The 21,952-nt window shown below is 36.6% G+C and overlaps 1 protein-coding gene across 2 annotated transcripts in view; it reads left to right on the top strand.

Moving 5' to 3' along the window:
- Positions 1–1,177: 1,177 nt before the first annotated feature.
- WDR11 (WD repeat domain 11) overlaps positions 1,178–21,952 on the top strand; it is a 54,272-nt gene continuing 33,497 nt past the window's right edge. The window contains exons 1-11 of one of the 2 annotated variants that reach the window (XM_003787109.2): positions 1,178–1,473; positions 2,595–2,706; positions 8,464–8,617; positions 9,386–9,559; positions 11,886–12,072; positions 14,152–14,317; positions 14,709–14,823; positions 15,555–15,750; positions 16,039–16,142; positions 19,231–19,407; positions 21,838–21,922. In XM_003787109.2, the coding sequence (XP_003787157.1) occupies positions 1,388–1,473; positions 2,595–2,706; positions 8,464–8,617; positions 9,386–9,559; positions 11,886–12,072; positions 14,152–14,317; positions 14,709–14,823; positions 15,555–15,750; positions 16,039–16,142; positions 19,231–19,407; positions 21,838–21,922 (1,556 nt within the window). In that variant the 5' untranslated portion in view covers positions 1,178–1,387. The remainder of the gene's footprint in view (positions 1,474–2,594; positions 2,707–8,463; positions 8,618–9,385; positions 9,560–11,885; positions 12,073–14,151; positions 14,318–14,708; positions 14,824–15,554; positions 15,751–16,038; positions 16,143–19,230; positions 19,408–21,837; positions 21,923–21,952) is intronic. The other variant, XM_023511680.1, reaches the window with a different exon arrangement.

Genomic DNA, 21,952 nt, shown 5'->3' with positions numbered 1-21,952 from the left:
TAATATAGGGTGTAAGTACTGAAACAGCACAAAAGAAGAGCACAGAAAAGTCGCTTCTCAGAGGTGGATACACACCACTTCCGCTTTCATCTATCTCATTAGCCAGGAAGTTGGTCTCATTGTCTACCGTCATTTAAGGGGAGTGGGAAGGGTATTCATCTAATGAAATGACAGTGTGCCCAGACGTGACTGAAGTTCTCTTTCTATCAAAGGAGATAATAAATTTGAAGAGCCAATTAGCAATCTTTGTCACAGGAGGCATCCGAGATTTTAGATAAAGGAATGATAAATTTAGATTTGTGGTTAGGGGCACATCTGGCAGCCCCCAAATCCTAGTCGGTTAGGGGTGTGGGAGAAGGAAAGGTAAGATAGCAAGGTACAGAGTGGAAAGCAGCAGCAGTGACTAGTTTAAAGAAAACAACTAAAGGCTGAGCGATTTTCATTGGCTTTAACAACTATGAGGATATTGAAGGGGGTCTTTGAGAAAGCAGGTTTACAAGAGTTGTAAGGCCACACAAAGCCTAGTAATGGCACAACTATCAATGTGTTGTTCCTTTTGCTGATCAAGGAGCTACAATGTATTGGGAGAGAAATAGACACCTGCAAACATCATTGCTGGAAAGAAATCCTTGCATTAAGGTGCTCTAGTAAAGAGTATACAGCAACAACTGGGCACTAATGAATTCAGTAAGGTTTGGATCTTGCAAAACACAAACCACCCCAACAAACATGCTAAGGGTCACCTGGCCCCAGGCACACTTTTTCCTCAAGTGGTGTGAAGGGATGGTTCCAAGACCAGGTGTGGAGCGGTCTCTGTAGTTGGAAGTTGTTTATATATCTATAAATGAAATTAAATAAAAATATATTTGAGACATTTATGTCATTCGCCCTCTCACTTTCATTCAACTAATCCCATCCATTTCATTCTTTTATTCTCTGTAAACTCCATGAGAGTAGAGACTTCGCGTCTTTTTCATCGGTACCTCGCCGGCGCCTACAACAGGCTGCGACGGGTAGCTGTCCTCAACGAGGTGATCCAAGACAGAAAGGATAACTGTAACTATCATCCCTTGCTTTTCACGATTTCCAGCAGGGCACAGAGGCCTACGCAGTCCCACCCTAAAGAAAACAGACTTGACTGGTGGTAGCGACTCTTGGTTGCGGAACAACCCGGGGGGCGCAACCTGTGATCCGCGGAACTTAAGGCAACTGAACCTCTGGGGGCTGGAAGCAGAGGGAGGCAGAACCCGGCGACCTGGGAACTTTGGAGTCGGCGGAACCTGACAGCAGCGCCCACGGGGCCGCCCGGACTCTGCTTGGAGCGGAAGCGCAGTGTCCGCCGCTTCCTGGTTGCGAGTCGCGCGGGGGGCGCGGGCTGTGGTGCGCGATGTTGCCGTACACAGTGAACTTCAAGGTGTCTGCGCGCACCCTCACCGGAGCCCTCAACGCCCACAACAAGGCGGCAGTGGACTGGTGAGGGCGCCGGCTCCCAGGCCTCCGGGATCGGCTGGAAGTTTCTGAGGGGAAGGGGAAAGAAAAGAGGTTTCACCCTGTGGTTAGTTTGGCCTCTCCAAGACAGGGAGCCGCCCTCACGCTATGAGATTTTTTTCTTTTTAGATGATGCATTTTTGTTGTTATAGAAGTAGTAAATGTCCTGTGTAGGAAATTCCTCATGTGAATACATTTGCCCTTTCTCCCATGTGTTTCCCTGCTGATTTTCCCCCCCGCCCCTCCTTCCGCACTGTCCCATTCCCCTCTACCTCTCCGCCTACTTCCAGGCCTCTCTGTCTCCCTGTTATCTTGTCTTATTCCTGTTTCTCGCCTGTATTCATCCAGCAGTGTCCCTGATCTTGTGTTAGCCGACTCTGTTCTCTCACCGGTCCTTCTCACTTTCTGTCTTAGGACTCCGGTCTAGGGTGTTTCTGTCCTCAACAGGTCATCTTTATTACTCTTGATCTTTCCATGTAAAATGCCACTGCAACTCTGAAAACTAATAATTAGACAAGTGTGCTGCAAAATTCTGTAGCTATGGCTCTGAGAATGTTGTCAAGAGGACTGAAACCTTTCTCGTCTTGGTTTGTTATAGTTTGAAGGAGGGGATTAGTCACAGGTGGTTACTGCAAAGCACATTGTGGATGCCAAAGATATGAAGTTGAATGAGGAAAGACACATGCCCACAAAGATAGAAGGTGTAAATTGCGTTATACATCCTTAGGGCTCTTTATTCATATCTTTGAAATTTTTTTTATCTGAATGAAGAGTGAATTTCAGCAAGCATTTTAAACTTAACTAGATCTTGTATTTAAGTAGTATAGTGTTAAATCGTGGCTTTGGTTTTAAATAATATTTTCCTGGGTGGTGCCTGTGGCTCAAAGGAGTAGGGTGCCTGCCCCATATGCTGGAGATGGCGGGTTCAAACCCAGCCCCGGCCAAAAACTGCAAAAAAATAAAAAAATAAAAAAATTTAAAAATAATAATAATAATATGTTCCTAATGGCAGCATATGCGAGTTAGAGTTCTCAGTTATTTGGGATGGACAAGAGAGAAGTTGTCCTATGTTGTTTTGTACCTATGTTTTAACATTACTGTTTTAGGGGCTGGCAAGGTTTAATTGCTTATGGATGTCATTCCCTTGTGGTAGTGATTGATTCTAATACGGCCCAAACTCTTCAAGTTCTAGAAAAACATAAAGCTGATGTTGTCAAGGTAAGTCAAATGTCACTCTGACCCTATCGTGTTATCTAAAGTTTAATACTTTGTATTACTAAGTTCTCATTAAATCAAGTATAGACATGTTGAATAACTTTTAAATTTGGAATCTATTTGGGATATACTAGCATTTCCATATATATGTCTTAACGTCAATACAGGATGAGTTGTAAAATACTGTAGGTCATTTTAAAGCTGATGGGAGACACCAAATCTACCATTTATCAGACCACTCATTCCTTCATTAGTTTTGTACTTGAGGTGTGCTAAGGATATAGAGATGAAAGCCCTCAGGCAATTCATTATCTTCTGAGGAAGACTCACAGTGTGGTTAAGTGAGACTCCCTTGACATTCTGTGGGAGGACAAAGGGGCTACATATTACCTAGTTCTGGGGAGAATCACAGAAGTCTTTTCAGTTTAAGGACTAGTAAATAGTAGTTAACCAAGTGAAAAATTGGGAGGAGCACTGCAGGAAAAAGGAAGAGTATGTATAGAGAGGTAAGTCGTGTGCTGTGAAGATGGCTTAAAAGGGAAATAGGAGAGAGGGACGGGGAGGCAACTAGCGAGATTCAGCTGTCTGTCCTGAAAGTTTTGTAAAATGGTGAAGGAGTTTAGTTTCTAAGTAGGAGATTGATATGACCGTATTTGCATTTTAGAAAAAACTCACTCTGGAAGCAGTGGAGGATCTGTTGGAGAAAGGCACCATTTAGGAGACTTTTGCTGTAATTTTGGCAGGAAATTCTAAGGGCCTAAAATAAGGCCAAGGCATGGAGGAGTAATATTTAGGAGCTGCATACGAGGTAAACCCGATAGCCATTATAGTCATCAACAGAGGGGAAAGTCAGAGAATAGACTGACTCCGAGGTGTCTGTGTGAGTAACTGAATGACACTGCTGCCGGTCATGATAAATGAGTGTGTATCAAGTCAGTGATTTTAAGTTTTCAACATGCAAAGACCGAGACAATGGACACAGATTTGGAGTCTTTTTCTTTTTCATATAACAGCTTTATTAAGATATTTGTACCATAAAATTAACCCACTTGAAGTATAAAATTCTGTGGTTTTGTGCATTCACAGTTGTGTAGTGATCACCACAATCAGTTCCATCATCCCTAAAAGAAACCCCATCTCCATTAGTGGTATCGTCCCTTTCCCTGTACCGCTCATCCTAGGCAACCACAGATTCACTTTCCACTTTTGACTTGCCCATTCTAGACATTTCATATAAATGGAATCACATAACATGTGCTCTTTCGTGCCCAGCTGCTTTGATTTAACATCATGTTTTCATGATCCATGTCATAGCATGTTTCAGGACTCTGTTCCATTTTATTGTTGAACAGTATTCCATTGTAAGTATGCATCACATTTCTTTTATTGATGGAAATTTTGAGGATTGCCCACTTTTTGGTTATTATGAATAATGCTATTATGAATATTTGTGTACAGGTTTTTTTGTGAACCTGTGTTTTCGTTTTACTTGATATGTATCTTTAAAAAGAGTAGAATTACTAACTCATATGGTGATTCTACGTTTTGGGGGGTTTTTTTGAGACAGAGTCTCACTTTCAAACTCTTGGGCTCAAGTGATCCTCTTGCCTCAGCCTCCCAAGTAGCTGGGACTACAGGGAACCACCACAACGCTGGGCTATTTTTTAGAGATGGGGTCTCACTCTTGCTCAGCTTGGTCTCGAACCCGTGAGCTTAGGCAATCCACCTGCCTTGGCCTCCCAGAGTTCTAGGATTACAGGCGTGAGCCACCAGACTGTTTTCCAAATTTTACCTTCCCATTGGTAGCATATGAGGCATCTGCATTCTCCAAATTCTCACCAACCTTTGCTGTTCTTTTGATCATAACTATCCTAGTGAGTGTGAGATGGTTTTACTGTGGTTTTGGTTGCATTTCCCTGATGGCAAAGGTATTGAGCTTTTCATGTGCTTATTAGTCATTTCTATGTCTTCTCAGAAGAGGTATCTATTTAAATCTTTTGTCCATTTAAAAATTCTATTATTATTAATTTGTAATGCATGTATTTCTTTCTGTACAGTCCTCTCTCATCTGGGGATATGTTCCAAGACCTCTAGCTAGTACTATATATATTGTTTTATACTCCTATACATACAGACTTAGGATAAAGTTTAATTTCTAAATTAGGTAGAGTAAGAGATTAACAATAATAATAAATAATAAAATAGAACAATTATAACAGTATGCCAGTGTCACTACTCTTGTACTTTGGGACCATTAAAAAGTAAAATAAAGATTATTTGAATACAAGGACTGCAATATCACCAAGCTGATAATCTGATAATCAAGCTGGCTACTAAGTGACTAATAGGCAGGTGGCATATCTGGCATGGCTAAGCTGGACAAAAAGATGAGTTATACCCAGGTGGGGTGGAGCTGGATGGTGAAAGATTTTATCCCATTACTCAGAACAATTTAAAACTTATGGATTATCTGGAATTTTCCATTTAATGTTTTCAGACCATGGTTGATTGTGGCTAGCTGAAACTGGAAAGTGAAACCATGGATAATGGGGAACTAGTGTCTTCTAGTACAAACATCTTATCAGATATATGATTTGAAGATATTTTCTCTCATTCTTTGAGTTGTCTTTACTTTCTTGAATGGTGTCCTCTGGAGAAGGATCTTTTAATTTTGATGCAGTCCCAATTTGTCTATTGTTATTGCTTCTGTTTTTGGTGCCATCCCCAAGAAACTGTTGCTTTCTCCAACTCAGGAAGATTTTCATTTTTGTTTTCTTCTAAGAATTTTACAGTTTTAGCTCTTACATGAAGTCCTTGATCCATTTTTGAGTTAGTGTTTCTATATGATGTGAAGTAGGTTGATTTTTGTGTATTGACCTTTATCCTGTGATCTTGTTAACATTACTCATTAGATCTAGTAATTTTGGGGTGGATTTTTTTACACAATTATATTATCTGCAAATGACTACCATTTAATGTTTTATTGATGATCTATATGTCTTCTATTTCTTTTTCTTGCCGTATTACATTGTCTAGAAACTCTGCCTCAATGAGTATGTGTAGTGAGAGGATATTCTTGCCTCCTTTCTGGGTTTAAGGGGAAAGCACTCAGTCTTTCACTGTTAAGTCTGATGTAAAGTGTAGGGGTTTTTTTTGTTTTTTGGGTTTTTTTTTTTGAGAAAAATGCCTTATATTTATCTTCTCATTTCCTAGTTGTTTTTTTTTTTTTTTTTGGCTTGGTATTTCTGGAGATGTCATTTCTTTGTGTAGATCCAGGTTTCAGTCTGTTATTGTATTTCCATTGCCTGAAGAATTTACTGTAAGTTCCTGAAGTATATTTCTAATATAAGGTATCACCCCACTGCCTTTCAGCTTACATAATTTCTGATGAGAAATGTTTGTCTTTGTCTGCATTGTATTTCTTTTCCTCTGACTACCTTCAAGATTTTCTCCTTATCCTTGGTTTTCAGCAGTTTGATTATGATATGTCTAAGTAATTTTTCTAAAAAATATGTGCATTACTTAGAGTTTACATAAATGGAATTCAACACCACATACACATATCTACGACATATATAAATATATGTACACATACCATCACTTTTTCTTGTTCATGGTGGCAATATTCTGTAAAGTTGCTAGGAACACTGAAGTGGTGAATATGTAACATTGTTTGCTCCTATGTGTTAGATTCCTGTGAGCCTCAACTGATCAATATACAGCCTTGTCTTATATGTGTTCTTGTTTAAAGACATTAAATATATATGGTGATCCATTAACATTGAACTCATGGCCCACAGCACATGCCCAAGCAAAGTTTATCTCACATAATATATTTTTCTATAAGACACATCATAACATCTCATACTTGGAAATGCTGGACAATGCTAAGAGGCCACAGTGAAATCACCAACAAAAAGCGTGAAAATATGAAAAGCATGGATGGCACTGGATAGATGCCGTAGACACTTGCTTTGTGAAAGCTGAAGCAAGATGCCTGGTTTGATGTCAGCTAAGAACACACATTTATGTTGGGGAACTCAAATTTTTCCCCACTCTGCACTTGTTTGTAAATGACTACAGAAGCACTGTGAGTATTGATTTTGAGGTTGCAAATACATTTAACGAGTAGGCAGATTCACAAATGTGGAATCTAAATAATGAGAATTGACTGAACACACATGCAGTATATCTGTACCTATACACATGTACACATTTAAACATATACACACACATATATGCATACACACAGAAATATATATACACATGCTTCCTTGTTTAAAAATGTTGCCTGAGGGCGGGCACGGTGCCTCATGTCTGTAATCCTAGCACTCTGGGAGGTCCAGGTGGGTGGATTGCCTGAGCTCATGGGTTTGAGACCAGCATAAGCCAGAGTGAGACCCTGTCTTTAAAAATAGCCAGGTGGTGTGGCAGGTACCTGTAGTCTCAGCTACTAGGGAGGCTGGGGCAAGAGGATCACTTAAGCCCAAGAGTTTGAGGTTGCTGTGAGCTCTGATGCCATAGCACTCTACCAAAGGTGACAAAGGGAAACTCTGTCTCAAAAGAAAATTTAAAAAAATAAATGTTGCCTGAGGAAAAGATCAAATACACTAAAACCTTAAGGCTTATCAACACCGATGTTCAGAAAACTTCATTCCCATCTTCTTTATGAATACTATTAGATTAGGTTACCTTCCTACCATTTTATGTGTTTATGGATATACACATGTGTGCATGTATACATGTGTTTATATTCCTATGGATTTGAAGGTTTTATGGTATATACATTTATTTATTAAGCACAGTTTTGGGCATTCTGCGGTCTGGGAATAGAAACATGAACAAAGCTTGCGTGATCTGAATCATGGTGCTAACAATTCATAGAGTTTGAAAAGTAATTTTAAAAAATTAAAATAATTACAAATTGTGTAGTAAATACATTGAAGAAAATCAGGAGGCTGCTGAAGTAGAGGAGAAGGGTGGGAGTGGCCAGGGAAGTCTTTGGCTTATGGTAAGGACGATGTCATTTATCTTTTAACTGTCAGTATTCATTTTTGAACAGTTTAATCACATTTGTCCTGGAATTCTTGTGTTTTCATTGTAAAAATTCCATTCTTAGTAATGTTATTAGAAGTACAAAACTTAAATTTCTTTCTTTTTTTTTTTTTTTCCAGTTTTTGGCCAGGGCTAGGTTTGAACCTGCCACTTCTGGCATATGGGGCTGGCACCCAATTCCTTTGAGCCACAGGTGCCACCCAGAAGCTTAAATTTCTTCAGAGATAAACACTAATATTTTTATGAAAGAGGGACATCCAGTGTTTTTGTCTGCTTTTCTTTTTTCCTTTCTTTCCCTTCACAAGTTTTTTTTTTTTTTTTTGGTCTTTGTTGCCTTTTAATTAGGAGAATAGAACACAGAAAGACATTCTGCTTAGCAATTTATGGTTTTTAGGTATTCTGTCATAAGATTTTAAGAAAACTAATTTCCGAGTGATTCTGGCATTTTTGACCTGAATTTTCCAAAATATTAAGTCTGAGCTATATAAGGAATTTTGTGATGTTTTCAAAAATATTTTAGCTGAGACTTTAAAAAATGTTATAAATAATAAAATATATAATTTCAAAATGAAAACCAGTTTCTGTTTGTTAAAGGTATTTGTATATAAATGTAGTATGTAGATTCTGGTTGATGTTTTGTGAAAATTATTATTTAGTTTCATCTGGTGCCAGTGTTACTTGATCTGATTTTTTTCTTGATACTAGGTTAAGTGGGCCAGGGAAAACTATCACCATAACATCGGCTCACCGTATTGCTTGCGCTTAGCTTCCGCTGACATCAATGGAAAGATCATCATTTGGGATGTGGCAGCAGGAGTAGCTCAGTGTGAGATCCAAGAGCACGCTAAACCTATTCAAGGTGGGGAAGGGCTCTGCTGAGTGTGTGTGTGATACGCTTCCTGCCAAGTGGTGTAGTTTTTGTTTGTTTCATTTTATCACTTCTAAGTTAACTCTTGGTTGTTTTTAGCCTGTTCTGCTAATCTGAGTCTATTTTCTTTTCCTTATCAATATGCCTCTAGGCATGTTTCCTCAAATCTCAATTTAGTTGTGCTTTCATAAAACTCATTAGTTTCAATCTCAGCCCCAGTAAAGCATGATAAGAAAAATGAAGCTGCTACAAACCATGTACATTGTGAGTAAAGTTGACTGAACTGCTATTATGAATTAGCCATCAGTGCTTACTTTACATTAATAGAGATGAGCTAGAGCTTTATGTATTAGGTTTGTCCTTGTGAAAAGTCATGACAACCTGCCAATCCCATGAAGTAATTCCACAAAAGCATGGCATCTCCATTAGGACTTGGATGGTCTCACATAGTGATTTTATAGTTTTAAGCAATGATTAGTGAAAATTGCCTTTTTATTTGAAATCATATTTCAGATAACTTGAACATTTTTGACCTTCAGATTTTAACCAGACCACTCATTTTTATATGTATAAAATTAGCTTTTATGTGCAATATTGACATATACACACATACAAACACACACGCGTCACATTTGGGTGGTGGGTGGTTAAGAATTTAAGGATTGTAGTTATTTATAAAATTTAATATCAAGGACCAGTTAGCCAAGTGTTTGAATGGATGATTTCTGAATTCTGCCTTTGTTTATCGGGCCTTTACAGATGTTCAGTGGTTGTGGAATCAAGATGCTTCCCGGGACTTACTTCTTGCCATCCACCCACCAAATTACATTGTGCTCTGGAATGCAGATACTGGCACCAAGCTGTGGAAGAAGAGCTATGCAGACAACATTCTTTCCTTTTCTTTTGACCCCTTCGATCCCTCACATTTAACTTGTGAGTAATGGCTTCTTGTGTGATAATAGCATCTACGTAAGATATACACACGCATTATACGCCTATGATGTTAAAACGATTGGGCAAAGTGGAAAAGCACATTTAGTGTATGTATCTGCAGCTTCTAAGACACATTCTAAATCCTAACTCCTTAACATTGGCAAGTATTTAAATAGTTAGAAATTTAAATCAGCAATAGTTAGAAATTTAAATATCTCTTTACTATGTTGAATTTGTGAATAGTGTTAAGCTAACCAGGGGCAGAGAGTTACTTTGATATTCTAATTCAGACTTAGTTAAGTTTGTTTTTCTAGGAACATTTAAAGAACTTAAGATTTTATTTAGTCTATAACCAGTTTAAGTTCTTGCTTTTTAAATAATTGTCCTAAGTCATGCTGTTTGTTTGAGTGCTGTAGCAAATGCAAGTAGAGAGCGGAATAAGCCCGAGGGAATTTATGATTATAGAGGTAGTTTTTGCCAGTGTGCTTTGGATGTTTTACTGAGCTCATGATCTAAAAATGATGTTTATTTCAGAGGTATTTGTATTAAATTATTTGGAAAATAGTTTTCATTCAGTCATTCAACAGATCCTTCTTGAGCTGTTACTATTGTCCCAGGAGACAAGGCGAGGGTTTCTCCCTATCATAGTATCTCTCCTTCTGAGAGGGAATTAGGTCATAAGCTGTGAACGTAATGAGTTAATAATAAATTCTAGTGTATTGAGAGGTGGTAGGTTGTATAAAGACAGTAAAAGTGGATGAAATGGTTGGAAAAGAATGGGGGCTAAGGTGGGCAAGTTGTATGAGGTAGAGTGGTGGAGGTAGGTGTCATTTTGATCAAGATCATAAGCACGCAGGAGGGAAGGGAATTAGCTGTGCTGAGGAATGCTTTCCCTGGATTCGAATGGCTCAGAATTCTAACTGTTATCTATCAAGATTTATCAAGGCTGTGTGTGTGTGTGAGTTTGTGTGCATGCTTGTGTTGAAGGAGGAAAAGATAGGGAGACAAACAGAAGTTAAGATGAGAAATGGGACTATATAGCTACAGTTCAGTGTGTGTAGGCTTCTGCACGTACAGCCATCTCTGTGCATACAGATACTCAGTCTCCAGCTTGCTCACGTCATCGCAGTGCTGTGGGAACACAGGAGGGCTAGCTCTGCTGGCAGAGTTGGGAAGGGAAGGCAAAGGGACCTTGAAGGATGAGTTCTGGAACCTGAAAAGGAGACAAGGCTTCATCTAACTTGGTGACGTCTTTCTATCTCTGTAATTTGGTTGGTGAAAGCACTATGTGTTTCAAAGTGCCAGTTGACCTGACATCTTCCACGTACTAATATTGAATGTGATAGGGTTTATCATGCCTCTTGAATGCTTCCTTTTTCCCTGTGCTTAAGCAGCCTTACAAACTGCCAGGATCCAGGATAGATAAGGTTGTTCTTCTGTTCATATGTCCCAGTACAGTAGAACCTCTGTGAGTTGACCACCCCAGGGACTGTAACAAACTGGTCACCACATGGAGGTGGTCAGCAGAAGGAACTAGGCCTACTGTGCATTGAGTACACTGGGCGCATGTCCCATCTATGAAAATTAGGGGTTAGTGTAGGGGGGTGGTCAGCTATGGAGGCTCTCCCGCTTTTGTCGGCTCTAGTCTTAAGGGAGATTATTTTTTCAGTCATATAAAAGCCTAATGTAGTATATTGCTAAAGGTGGTGCTCCCTCCTTGAGGTTTTGTTTCATGCGCACTCACTGGGTACCCTACTTCTTTTCTTTTAAATGTAAAGGAAAAAGAACATTTTTTATTCATCCTAACTGATGCTTGAGAAGAAAAAATATATGTATTTAGACTGAATGTAGGTCATGATAATCATTACAAATTTGGGATCATCAAATCAAATATCTGAACTTAGCTAACTGTGATATGCAGAGCCCCTTAAAGAGGGAAGTTTTTTCTTCCTGTGTGAATCTTATGTTCTGTGAAAAGTGTTTGGAATTTGAAGTCATGGGATATAATGAGGAAGGGACTTTTTAATGAAAGTCTGTACACTGAATTTATTTGGAAGAACAAACATTTGTTCTGGCTGCCAATAACCTTCTGGTATCTTTTTAATATAAAACATAATTTAGAATGCTGAGTTTAGAGGCCTCTAATGAATTGTAATGGACCACCTGTTTCTCTTCAACTTGGAGAACATTTCCATTATTTTATGAGTACATAATATTGCCAGTTCTGTGTTATTAAAATTATCATTATTTTGCTTTGAAAATTATATTGGAATAAAACAGCTAAACTTGATTAAACTTTAATCAGAGTTTGCTTTTCTCAATGTAGTACTCACCAGCGAGGGTATCGTTTTCATCTCTGACTTCTCTCCATCCAAACCTCCTTCGGGCCCAGGGAAAAAAGTTTACATTTCCAGCCCACATTCTAGCCCAGCTCATAACAAGCTGGCTGCAGCCACAGGTGCCAAGAAAGCTCTTAATAAAGTGAAAATTTTAATCACTCAAGAGAAACCTAGGTAAGTTATAACTGTAAAACTAACATTCATCTACTTAATACATATGAAAACATCCTTTTTGGAGATGTACTAAGATTGATTTTCTTCTTCATCTCACCTTTTTTTCATTTCTAATTTTGAATTTATTAGAGGAAAAAGTACTCATTTTGTCTCTTCCATAAGAGAAGATTCAGCAGTTAAAATGGTTTCTTTGTTTCTGCTAGCTATGCTGAACTCCCTCACTGATTTTTACAGATTAAAGTCTTTGCCTTCTGATTTTTACTTCTGAAAAAAATATGAGATGATTCTAAAGTAGTAGTTATTGAATATGTTAAACACTGGGGCAAGGAAGCTGGATTTTATTTTAAATCCAATTTCCTGACCGAGGTACTGTGCATACTTAGGAGCCAGTAGAACAGGGATGTTTTCCCTCTGCAGGTGAAGGTTTTTCCCATCCTGGTTCAGAGCCCCAAGGCTCTGGGGGAAGCTGTAGCTGTGTGACCTTGAGAAAAAACCCTAATCCACTCTCCCAGTCTCTAAAATAAGATTTTAAAGTATTTCAAAGGGTTGTTGTAAAGATTAGTAGAAACGATAATGTAAATATTTAATGTAGTTGTTAATAGTCACTTAGAAATGATGGCTGTTATTGTTTAAGAAATTCAATTAAATAAAATTTCATTTTAAGTAACTAATTTTATGCATTAGAAAGAGGATCTTTTTTCCTAGAGCTATGATTCTATATATTCTGCTTTGGCAGATTTTTTTGGCATTCATTTTAAGAGAGACTTTATTTTTAATATGCTAAGATTATTCTCTCTAAATTTTTTGGATAATTACCTGAAAAACAATATGGCAAAAATAAAAATTGCTCTACAACTACATTACAAATTTGTATGTGAATATTATTTTTATATATGAAACCATAGGGTGGGTAATTTCACTAGTTAATTCATCCCCTACTCTTTTCTCAAGTGATTTTAAGATTTTTCCTTAAGTGTCTTAAGATAACTTTTTATTTTTCGTGCATTAAACAAATAACTGTTTGGCAGTCTGAATAGTGTTATTCATATGATTTATATCTCTTAAGTTTTCTTTCATATAAATTACAGGTAAATCTTGAGTTTTAGGAAAATGCATTATTCATTCAAATAAAACTTTCGTGGGTGCTTTTGCATCTATTAATTCATGTAATCTTAGTATAATTCTGGGCAGTAGTACTAGAACGATTTTAAATAAAGTTACTCAAGCTCATCCAATTAGAAAATGGCAGAGTCAGGATTTTAATGCAGTAAAACTCCCTCTCTTTCTAGTTCTATAAACTAATTTTTAAAAAAATTTTCAAAACTTCATTAAAATCATATGTAAAAAGAAAATAGCATGTAAATTTATGTCTATTCCTATCGAAAGATATTTAATATTATATAAGGTTGTAATTAAATGTAAACAGCATCACAATTTATTAATGTGAATTTTGAGACTCTTTAACAATCTTATTATAGTCTTCTATAGTCCTCATAGTTTTACCTGTTTTATTTACATAGAAGAAAATGATGTGCTATAAGTGAATAAAATACTTTGTTTCAAAAAGGATTTAAGACAGCTTAAAAGTGAATGAAAGTGGAGAAGGAGAAGTGACTTGCTGGAGGCCATTAGATACTCTAATTAACTTCTAGCCTAATTACCCTAAATGTCTACATTTTAATCCTGAGTCTGGATTGCAACAGTCTGTCTAATACTTCTATTAATAATTGCAAAGTAAAAATAAAATAAAACTATCTTATGACTGCTAGTATGGTATTATCACTTACCATCTCCTATCATAGACATTACACTCTACTTAAATGTTTCAAAACTTTAGAAACACTGACATTTCTAACAAACCTATGCAACGTTACTATCATAATTTGGATTTTGGCACGAAGTAGAGGTCTACATTTTAGATAGTAACCCATGTTGGTTATTTCAGGAAAGAGTTGTATATTCTCATTGACAATTTTTGTATGGAAAGTACAGAATTAAATCCTTTTCTAGCTCTTTCTAATATGGATTAAGTCTTTGACTCATGTCTCAATTCCTAAAGTAAATGTTTACTTTTTGCAGTGCTGAATTCATAACTCTTAATGATTGTCTTCAATTGGCATATCTGCCTTCAAAAAGGAACCACATGTTGTTACTCTATCCGCGAGAGATTTTAATCCTTGACCTTGAGGTCAATCAGACAGTGGGTGTGATTGCAATAGAACGAACAGGAGTTCCATTTCTGCAGGTATTTGCGATTTATAAACTAGTTATAATGTTATAATGGAAAAGACCATCATCGTGTAGAAGTCTTTAGTTCCATTTTCTTGTTTACATTTATTGGAAGATTATTGACATTAATTTGTATTCCTTATTTTTCTGAACTTCTGATGAGTTTGTTTTATCATAGAAGTTGACTGATCTTGAGGTATTTACTGAACTATTTAAGTTCCATGGATAAAGACAAACTTTTTAGGATTATAAATAGATTTTTTTAATGTTAATTTAGTTCTAAAGCTTGTTATCATTTGTATTTTTGTTTGTTTTGCCCACATTCTCTAAATAGGAGTTTGAGTTTCACAGTATATGCTCTCTTAACCCATTATGTTTTAAAAAATAAATATGTCATCTATTTAAAGGTAATACCCTGCTTTCAACGTGATGGTTTATTTTGTCTACATGAAAATGGTTGTATAACTTTACGTGTTCGAAGATCTTATAATAGTATTTTCACCACTTCAAATGAGGAACCAGGTAAGTTTATATCTCATGATAATGTTAATTGTATTTTTCTTCAAAATTATATTTTAAAGCTTCCTGTGGCAAATACTAGCCAGTAATTAGGCTACTATAAATTATGATAGAATTATTAAATTATTAAATCCATTATTTAATCATATATCACTGTTGATCCTTTTTCAAAGCATTTTCTTTATTTTAAAAATAATTGAAAAATAAGATATCTTGATCGTAGTTGTTACTTTGGGGACTAAACTTGGAAAACAGTCACTAAGTGAATTATCTTTGTATTCTGAAGAAATTTAGTATTAATTATAAAAAGTGAACCCATGTTAACAAACTTTGTATTAGTGATGGAGTGTTATCCTCTTTAGATGAAATTTTACTTCAATTGAAACAGGCCAGGCGTGGTGGCTCACGCCTGTAAATCCCAGCACTTTGGGAGGCGAGGTGGGTGGATTACCTGAGCTCACAGGTTCAAGATCAGCCTGAGCCAGAGTGAGACCTCGTCTCTAAAGATAGCCAGGCATTGTGATAGGCATCTGTAGTCCCAGCTACTTGGGAGGCTAAGGCAAGAAAATCTCTTGAGCCCAAGAGTTTGAGGTTGCTGTGAGCTATGAGGGCACGGCATTCTACTGAGGGGGACAAAGTAAGATTCTGTTTCAAAAAAAATAAACAAAAAAAAGGAATGGTAATATTGATACAGATGCTTTCTCATATTTAAAAGAAAACAATTTTATGTTAAGATCTAGATCCCGTTCAGGAGCTTACCTATGATTTACGAAGCCAGTGTGATGCAATCAGGGTGACAAAAACGGTCCGTCCCTTCAGTATGGTGTGCTGTCCTGTCAATGAGAATTCAGCTGCCCTCATAGTGAGTGATGGCAGAGTCATGATATGGGAACTCAAGTCTGCTCTGTGTAATCGAAGTTCACGAAACAGGTAAATGAATCGATAACATTGTGTTTTTGTTTTGCTCCTTTTTTTTAAACGATAAGAATCATATAAAACTAGCAGGTCCGTTTTTCAATAAAATTGTTTTTAAGGTGATAATTAAGGCTTTAGATTGTTAGAGAGCTATGTAAACCTGCTAGGGCTATTTTACTTATGGATAAGATTAATGAATACTATACAGATAGAATGCCATGATCTGGCATTAATAGTTCTAGTTCCCATTATGTAGTGCAGGTTTTAAATATGTGAAAACATCTAATTGTTGTGTCTTTGCAGTAGTTCTGGTGTGTCACCTTTGTATTCCCCAGTGTCTTTCTGTGGGATTCCTGTAGGAGTGCTGCAGAATAAGCTCCCAGACCTTTCCTTAGACAACATGATCGGTAAGCTTTTTTCTTTTTTCCTTTAACTTTCACGTTAGCTATTCTTTTTGAAGTGCAAAATTAATAGAGTCACTGACTTGCAATTACTATAAAGTCAAAGTTAATAGTGAGAAAATTAAAATGTTTAAAAAACATCAGAGGGGTATAAAATATTTAAGTATTAACATGCCTGAGGCAGCATAGATTGGAGTGATAGTTGGTGCAGCTAGAAAATGTTCACTCACGAGAGACTCTGGTCTAAATAGAAGAACACATTAGGCGTCGGGATTTGGGGCCTCTGGTCCTTTTGGAGCTATTCCGTACCTCCTCCGGGCCTCATGTTTTTCAGTCCCTCAGCTTGGAATTAAATACATGCTTTTTCTCTCCTTTTCTGCTTCCCCTAATTCAGATCAAAGAAAATGTTTCTTTCTTGAATCTCCCATCCTGACTTAAATGTTCTTCTTTTGTAGCCCCCATAGTTATTACCTGTATTTTAATTGTGGTTATTTTTGCTTCTGTTTCATCCACTAAATTAAAGTTCCACAAGGGTGGCTCAGTGTTTGATTCCATTTTGTATCAGCCCAGGCCCTTGTGTGTTCTACATTTGCAGTAAATACTTATTAAAGGGTTAAAGTAACTGAACAATATTAGAAAAAATTGTTTGGACTTTTTGATGTAAATTTTTTTTTACATTTTTTTTATTTATTTTTGTTTGGGGATTCTTTCAGCAGATATTTATTTATAGATAAAATAGTCAAAGTTGGGCAGCACCTGTGGCTCAAAGGAGTAGGGCACCCACCCCATATGCTGGAGGTGGCGGGTTCAAACCCAGCCCTGGTCAAAAACTGCAAAAAAAAAAAAAAAATTATTTAATTATTATGGGACTAGTACATATATGTTCTAGTATATGGAACAATACATAGGAAGAATAAGGATGTGTGATTTTGAATTTTATGCAATTTGAAATTGTTAGACTTTTTAAATATGCTAAGCAAATTAGACATCTGATTCTTTTAAAATTATACCTGTGCTTTACAAAGAATTTTCTGTATTATTTTTCCATAATGTAATTGAAAATGTATGCTATTTAGTATTTTGTTGTTGAAATGCTAGATAGGTGATATACTAGAAAGTGCATTACCTTATTAATCATATCAATCAGATCACATTTATAGAGTGTTAAGTGCTGTGCTCAGTAAGTACCCCTCCTCATCATCCTGCAAGGCAGATAATACTAGGTAACCGAGACCCACACAGATTGAAGAATGTGCCCCGGACCACTCACCCACAGGGTGGAAGACCCAGACTGACCCAGCAATCGTGGCGCCAGAGCCTGCTCCTTAGCAATGGCCTCCAGTCCTGGTGTCTCCACGGTCATCTTGGCAGGACCCTGACCCCTGTCTGGGCTTCCGTTTTGTCATGATTCTTGCCAGATTCTTTTGCTGTATGACACTAACTTTTATATTTAAAATTCTTTCTATTTATCAGACATAAATTTATATGAAAAAGTTCACACACATAACTTGTTTGGCAAAATTCATTTTATTAGTAATACAATTATTTTAGTTAATTGACCTTGTCTGTTCTTAATATGAAATATTAAAGTGAAAAGAATTATAAAAACACATGAACAGAACTAATCAGTATAGGAAGCCCATAGGAGATTAGAATTTTATGCTGTTTAGATATCTAAGTGGTGTAAATTACAGTTTTTAAGAGACCAAAAGATAAGATTATATGGCAGTTCTTGAAAATGTAGTTGATTTTAAAGTGTTAAATAAATAAAGCTTTGTACTTGAAAACATTTTAATTAAAACTTTTAATTAAACTTTTAATTTGAAATTCACTGTATACTTAGTGGTAATTGAAAGCAATTCAGTTAAATACAGAGGCTGATTTGTAGTCACTGGATAAAAGCTGATGTTTATTAAGGCCTAATGCCCTACCCTGTCATTTTGGGAAATAATTGAAGAAAAATGTGGCTTCCCAGGAGTCCACTCCAAGCTCCTGGGGTTGGTATGCGTGATACCTACTTGTTGAACTTCCCGCTCCTGGATAGTTCATCTTTTGTTATTGACGGTAAACAGAGAGATTGGCCTCAGCTTGTGTGGCTAACCCTAAGGTTTCATTGTAATTGGATTAATTGGATGGTCATATTTTTCTATATATTTTATGGATTTTAAATTAAAGTTATTTACAAAGCTTTACAGCCTTATAAGGTTATATTCATAGTCCCATCTCACATAGCCTTAGTAATTATTTACATTTTTCTTTCATAGTATTTGCATGTTTTATGAATATGTATGTAGGTACACATGCCCACGTGCTCTCTCTCATAGTCTGTATTATGTACTTTTGGCAAGTTAATCTCAATAGTTAATAGTAGTTTATAGGAAGGAAATTCGTATACCCTTTTTAATGAACAGCCTTGATTTTGTTGTACTCTTTGTATTCATATTTTGTTAGAATGGTGTTTTTTTGGAGACTTTTTTTAGTTTGAATCTTGGTGCAAATGGTGTATCTGAAAATCATGCCATTTACGACTTCACTCTCAACAGTGATAGTTGATATATTTGTATTTATTATTTTATATCTTTACTTATAAAGCTTACATTTTCTAATTATATTGACACCTTAAGATTTCTTACTAGAAATCACAAAAGAGTTCTTCGAGTCTGGTTTTTGTTATTACCGGTTTTGTATGCACTTTACAAAGTACCTCAGATTGAAAAGTAACCTTGAGAAAGGGAGTAAGACAGGAATGTGGTCCAGCATCCCACTCCATAGAAACTGTTCAGTAACCTACTTTCTCTTGGTTTGTTCTGTTTAGTGCCTTAATATCAGAAACTTCAGCTAAAGCAGAGGGCCCTAGCAGACACAAGGCCCTGAATTCTGGATAGCAGCACTCTGGAATTATCTGTCCTTTGAGTTTTTAACTGGTGTGATTTGAGGCCCATAGCCACGCACAGAGCACTGTGGCCCTAATGGCTACGGCCCCTAGAGTGCTTTGCTTCTCAACGCAAGCAGCATTTCCACTGAGAAGTTTCTTTGGATTTTAAGGTCAGAAAATGTTATAATCAATATGCTTGTTATTTCTAATATAAATCAGGGCAAAGTGCAATTGCTGGAGAAGAACATCCTAAAGGCTCCATTCTACAGGAAGTGCACCTCAAATTCCTGCTAACAGGACTGATTTCAGGACTGCCGTCACCACAGTTTGCCATCCGTATGTGCCCACCATTGACCACAAAAAACATCAAGATGTATCAGCCACTCCTTGCTGTTGGTGAGTATTTGACCTGTTCTTTGTTAACTTTATGAGACGTTTAGGTTTCCTCTTTGTAAAAAATTCTTTATTCTCTTTGAAGATGCTTTAAAAGGAGATAGAGGCTAAGTAAACTTGTATAAATACCCATCTTAAAACATTTTTCTTATTTTTTCTGCCGTTTAATTCCATTTGTCTTATTTTTTAATTGCACTCATCCAGCTGAGATTGGACAATCATGTCTCTAACACTCAGCACGTTTCTGAAATATCAGGAGCCTTGTCTCCGTGTGACGCTAAATCACAGACTCCTTGTCCTTTCAGGGACCACCCTCGCCTACCCGAGTCTTTCTGTGTGTGTCATTTTGTATTTGGTCGTTGTTAATGAAAAATACAGTCAGAATTAACAGTTTAATAATAGGATTTTTTGTTTGCTAAGAATTGAATGTTAAATATGCTTTCCCTGTTTTTTTTCCTGTGGCCATCTTCTGAAAGTAATTTGAATTTTAAAATTCAGTAGTCTGTGTATTTGTGTCCATATTTATATAAATGCAGATAAATGTTTAATTTTTGTTTTACAAACTATTGGTTTGTGCTTAACCTCTAATCGAGATTTTAATCTGGATTCATCAGTGTAAGTTTGTATGTACAGGTATGTACAATGTCAGTGTACCTGATTTGTCAGTTAGGACGTTGTCAGTTTGTTAAGGAAAATCACTCCATGGAACTGCTATAAAATAAGAGCTGTGGCAAGGTCTGAGATTTCCATAATAGATTGAGCTGTATTGTACTAGCATTGAGTGAATATTATCGTTACTGACTTTAGCATAATAACAAAGTAAAAGTAAAAACTTTAAAAAAAGGTGCCTGAAGTTCTGCAGTGTCAGTAAGGAAGATAAGCACAATTTAACTGTGGGATTACTTCTTGCACTGCCCCTAAAGTATAGGTCATGAGTTCACCATCATGAAAACTTTAGATTGTACAAATCATTTGATTATTATGAAGATCTTTAGCTACTTTTTCAGTATCAGAAGATACTATTAAGGAATAGATGGTAAGTATAAGCAACTGTACAAAATATTTTTCTTTTTTCCTTTTTTTCTCCAGTGGTAAGATAGGATTTTTATTAGACAGAAAGGAATACAAAAAGTAAAAAGCACTGTACAACATATTTTTCTAAAATGCTTTGATAGGTTTGGCTCCTATAGTACAGTGGTTATGGCACCAACCACATACACCAAGGGTGGCAGGTTCAAACCCAACCCGGGCCTACCATACAACTGCAATCAGGGTGTCGTGGCAGGTGCCTATAGCCCCATCTACTTGGGAGGCTGAGGCAAGAGACTCGCTTAAACGCCAGAGTTTGAAGTTGCTCTGAGCCGTGACGCTAGAGCACTGTACCGAGGGCACATAGTGAGACTCTGTCTCAAAAATAAATAATTAAATAAATAAATAAAAATAAATAAAATGGTTTTGCAAAAGATTTCTGGAGCTTTATTTACTAAATAAGATAAAATCAGAATTTCCTGGCATTTTCATTTCCATCATGTCGCTTTGGATGAATTCATTAATCTTTTTAAATTATGTACAGTGAGAAAGTGATTAAATAATTTGTTCACTTTCCTTATATCATCTATAAATACATTATAAACATGGACTATTTACTTTCTCAAGTATTTCCTGTCCCTCTGCTTAAACTTCAGACTTACTACTTGAGACCATGAAAAGCTTTAGGAATAGTAGTAACTATAAACTATGAATTACAGTGATAAGAGAAACACTAATAGCCAGATGCTTACTTTGTAACAGTCTGCTAAATATTTTACATGTATTTTCTCATTTAATTTCTAACAAATAATTTCTACTGTTCCCATTTTAAAGAGGTAAAAACACAGATTTAGTGTGGGCAAACAATTCAGCCAAAAGTATTGGTCAGAGCCAGGGCTTGAGCCCAGGCTTCCTTACCTGCAGAAGCCACAGTTAACAATCATACTTTGTCATCTTGTCAGGATTTATTTAATATGAGAAAAAGTAAAAACAATAAATAGAATAATACAAAAACTCAATTCATGAGCTTGCCTAGGTTGCCTTTTTGAGGATTAGTTATAAGGAACCCCCTGAATCTCAAAGGTACAAATTCCCATGTATGGAAATGCTTAGCAAAGTTTCTTTAAATTGTTATGTGTATGGATTTAAGTTTTAAAATCCTGGTATGAAAATCTATCCCTGGAGTTAGGCAAGATTTCAGAGCACATGAAATTAGGCTTATTTTTGATGAGGGAGTAGAAAGAGAAATTCATTCTTTTATTTATTTATTTATTTGATACATAACTTAAGACCTTTAAGGAAAGATAAATGTTATATAATGATTAAAATCTTGAGAAGGACTTTGACTGGGAAGATCTGGAATGCCCACTAAATGGATAGTCTCCTGTTGCATCATTTTGATAGGTACAGGCAACGGTTCTGTCCTGGTGTACCACCTCACCAGCGGTCTGCTGCACAAGGAGCTGAGCATCCATTCCTGTGAAGTCAAGTGAGTGTCATCACCGTGGCGCCATCACAG

Source organism: Otolemur garnettii, unplaced genomic scaffold (genome assembly GCF_000181295.1).
Source record: "Otolemur garnettii isolate 467f Iridium unplaced genomic scaffold, OtoGar3 scaffold00021, whole genome shotgun sequence".
Classification (NCBI taxonomy): Eukaryota; Metazoa; Chordata; class Mammalia; order Primates; family Galagidae; genus Otolemur; species Otolemur garnettii.
The sequence above is the reverse complement of the archived record's forward strand: the minus strand, read 5'-3'. Positions and strand labels throughout refer to the sequence as shown.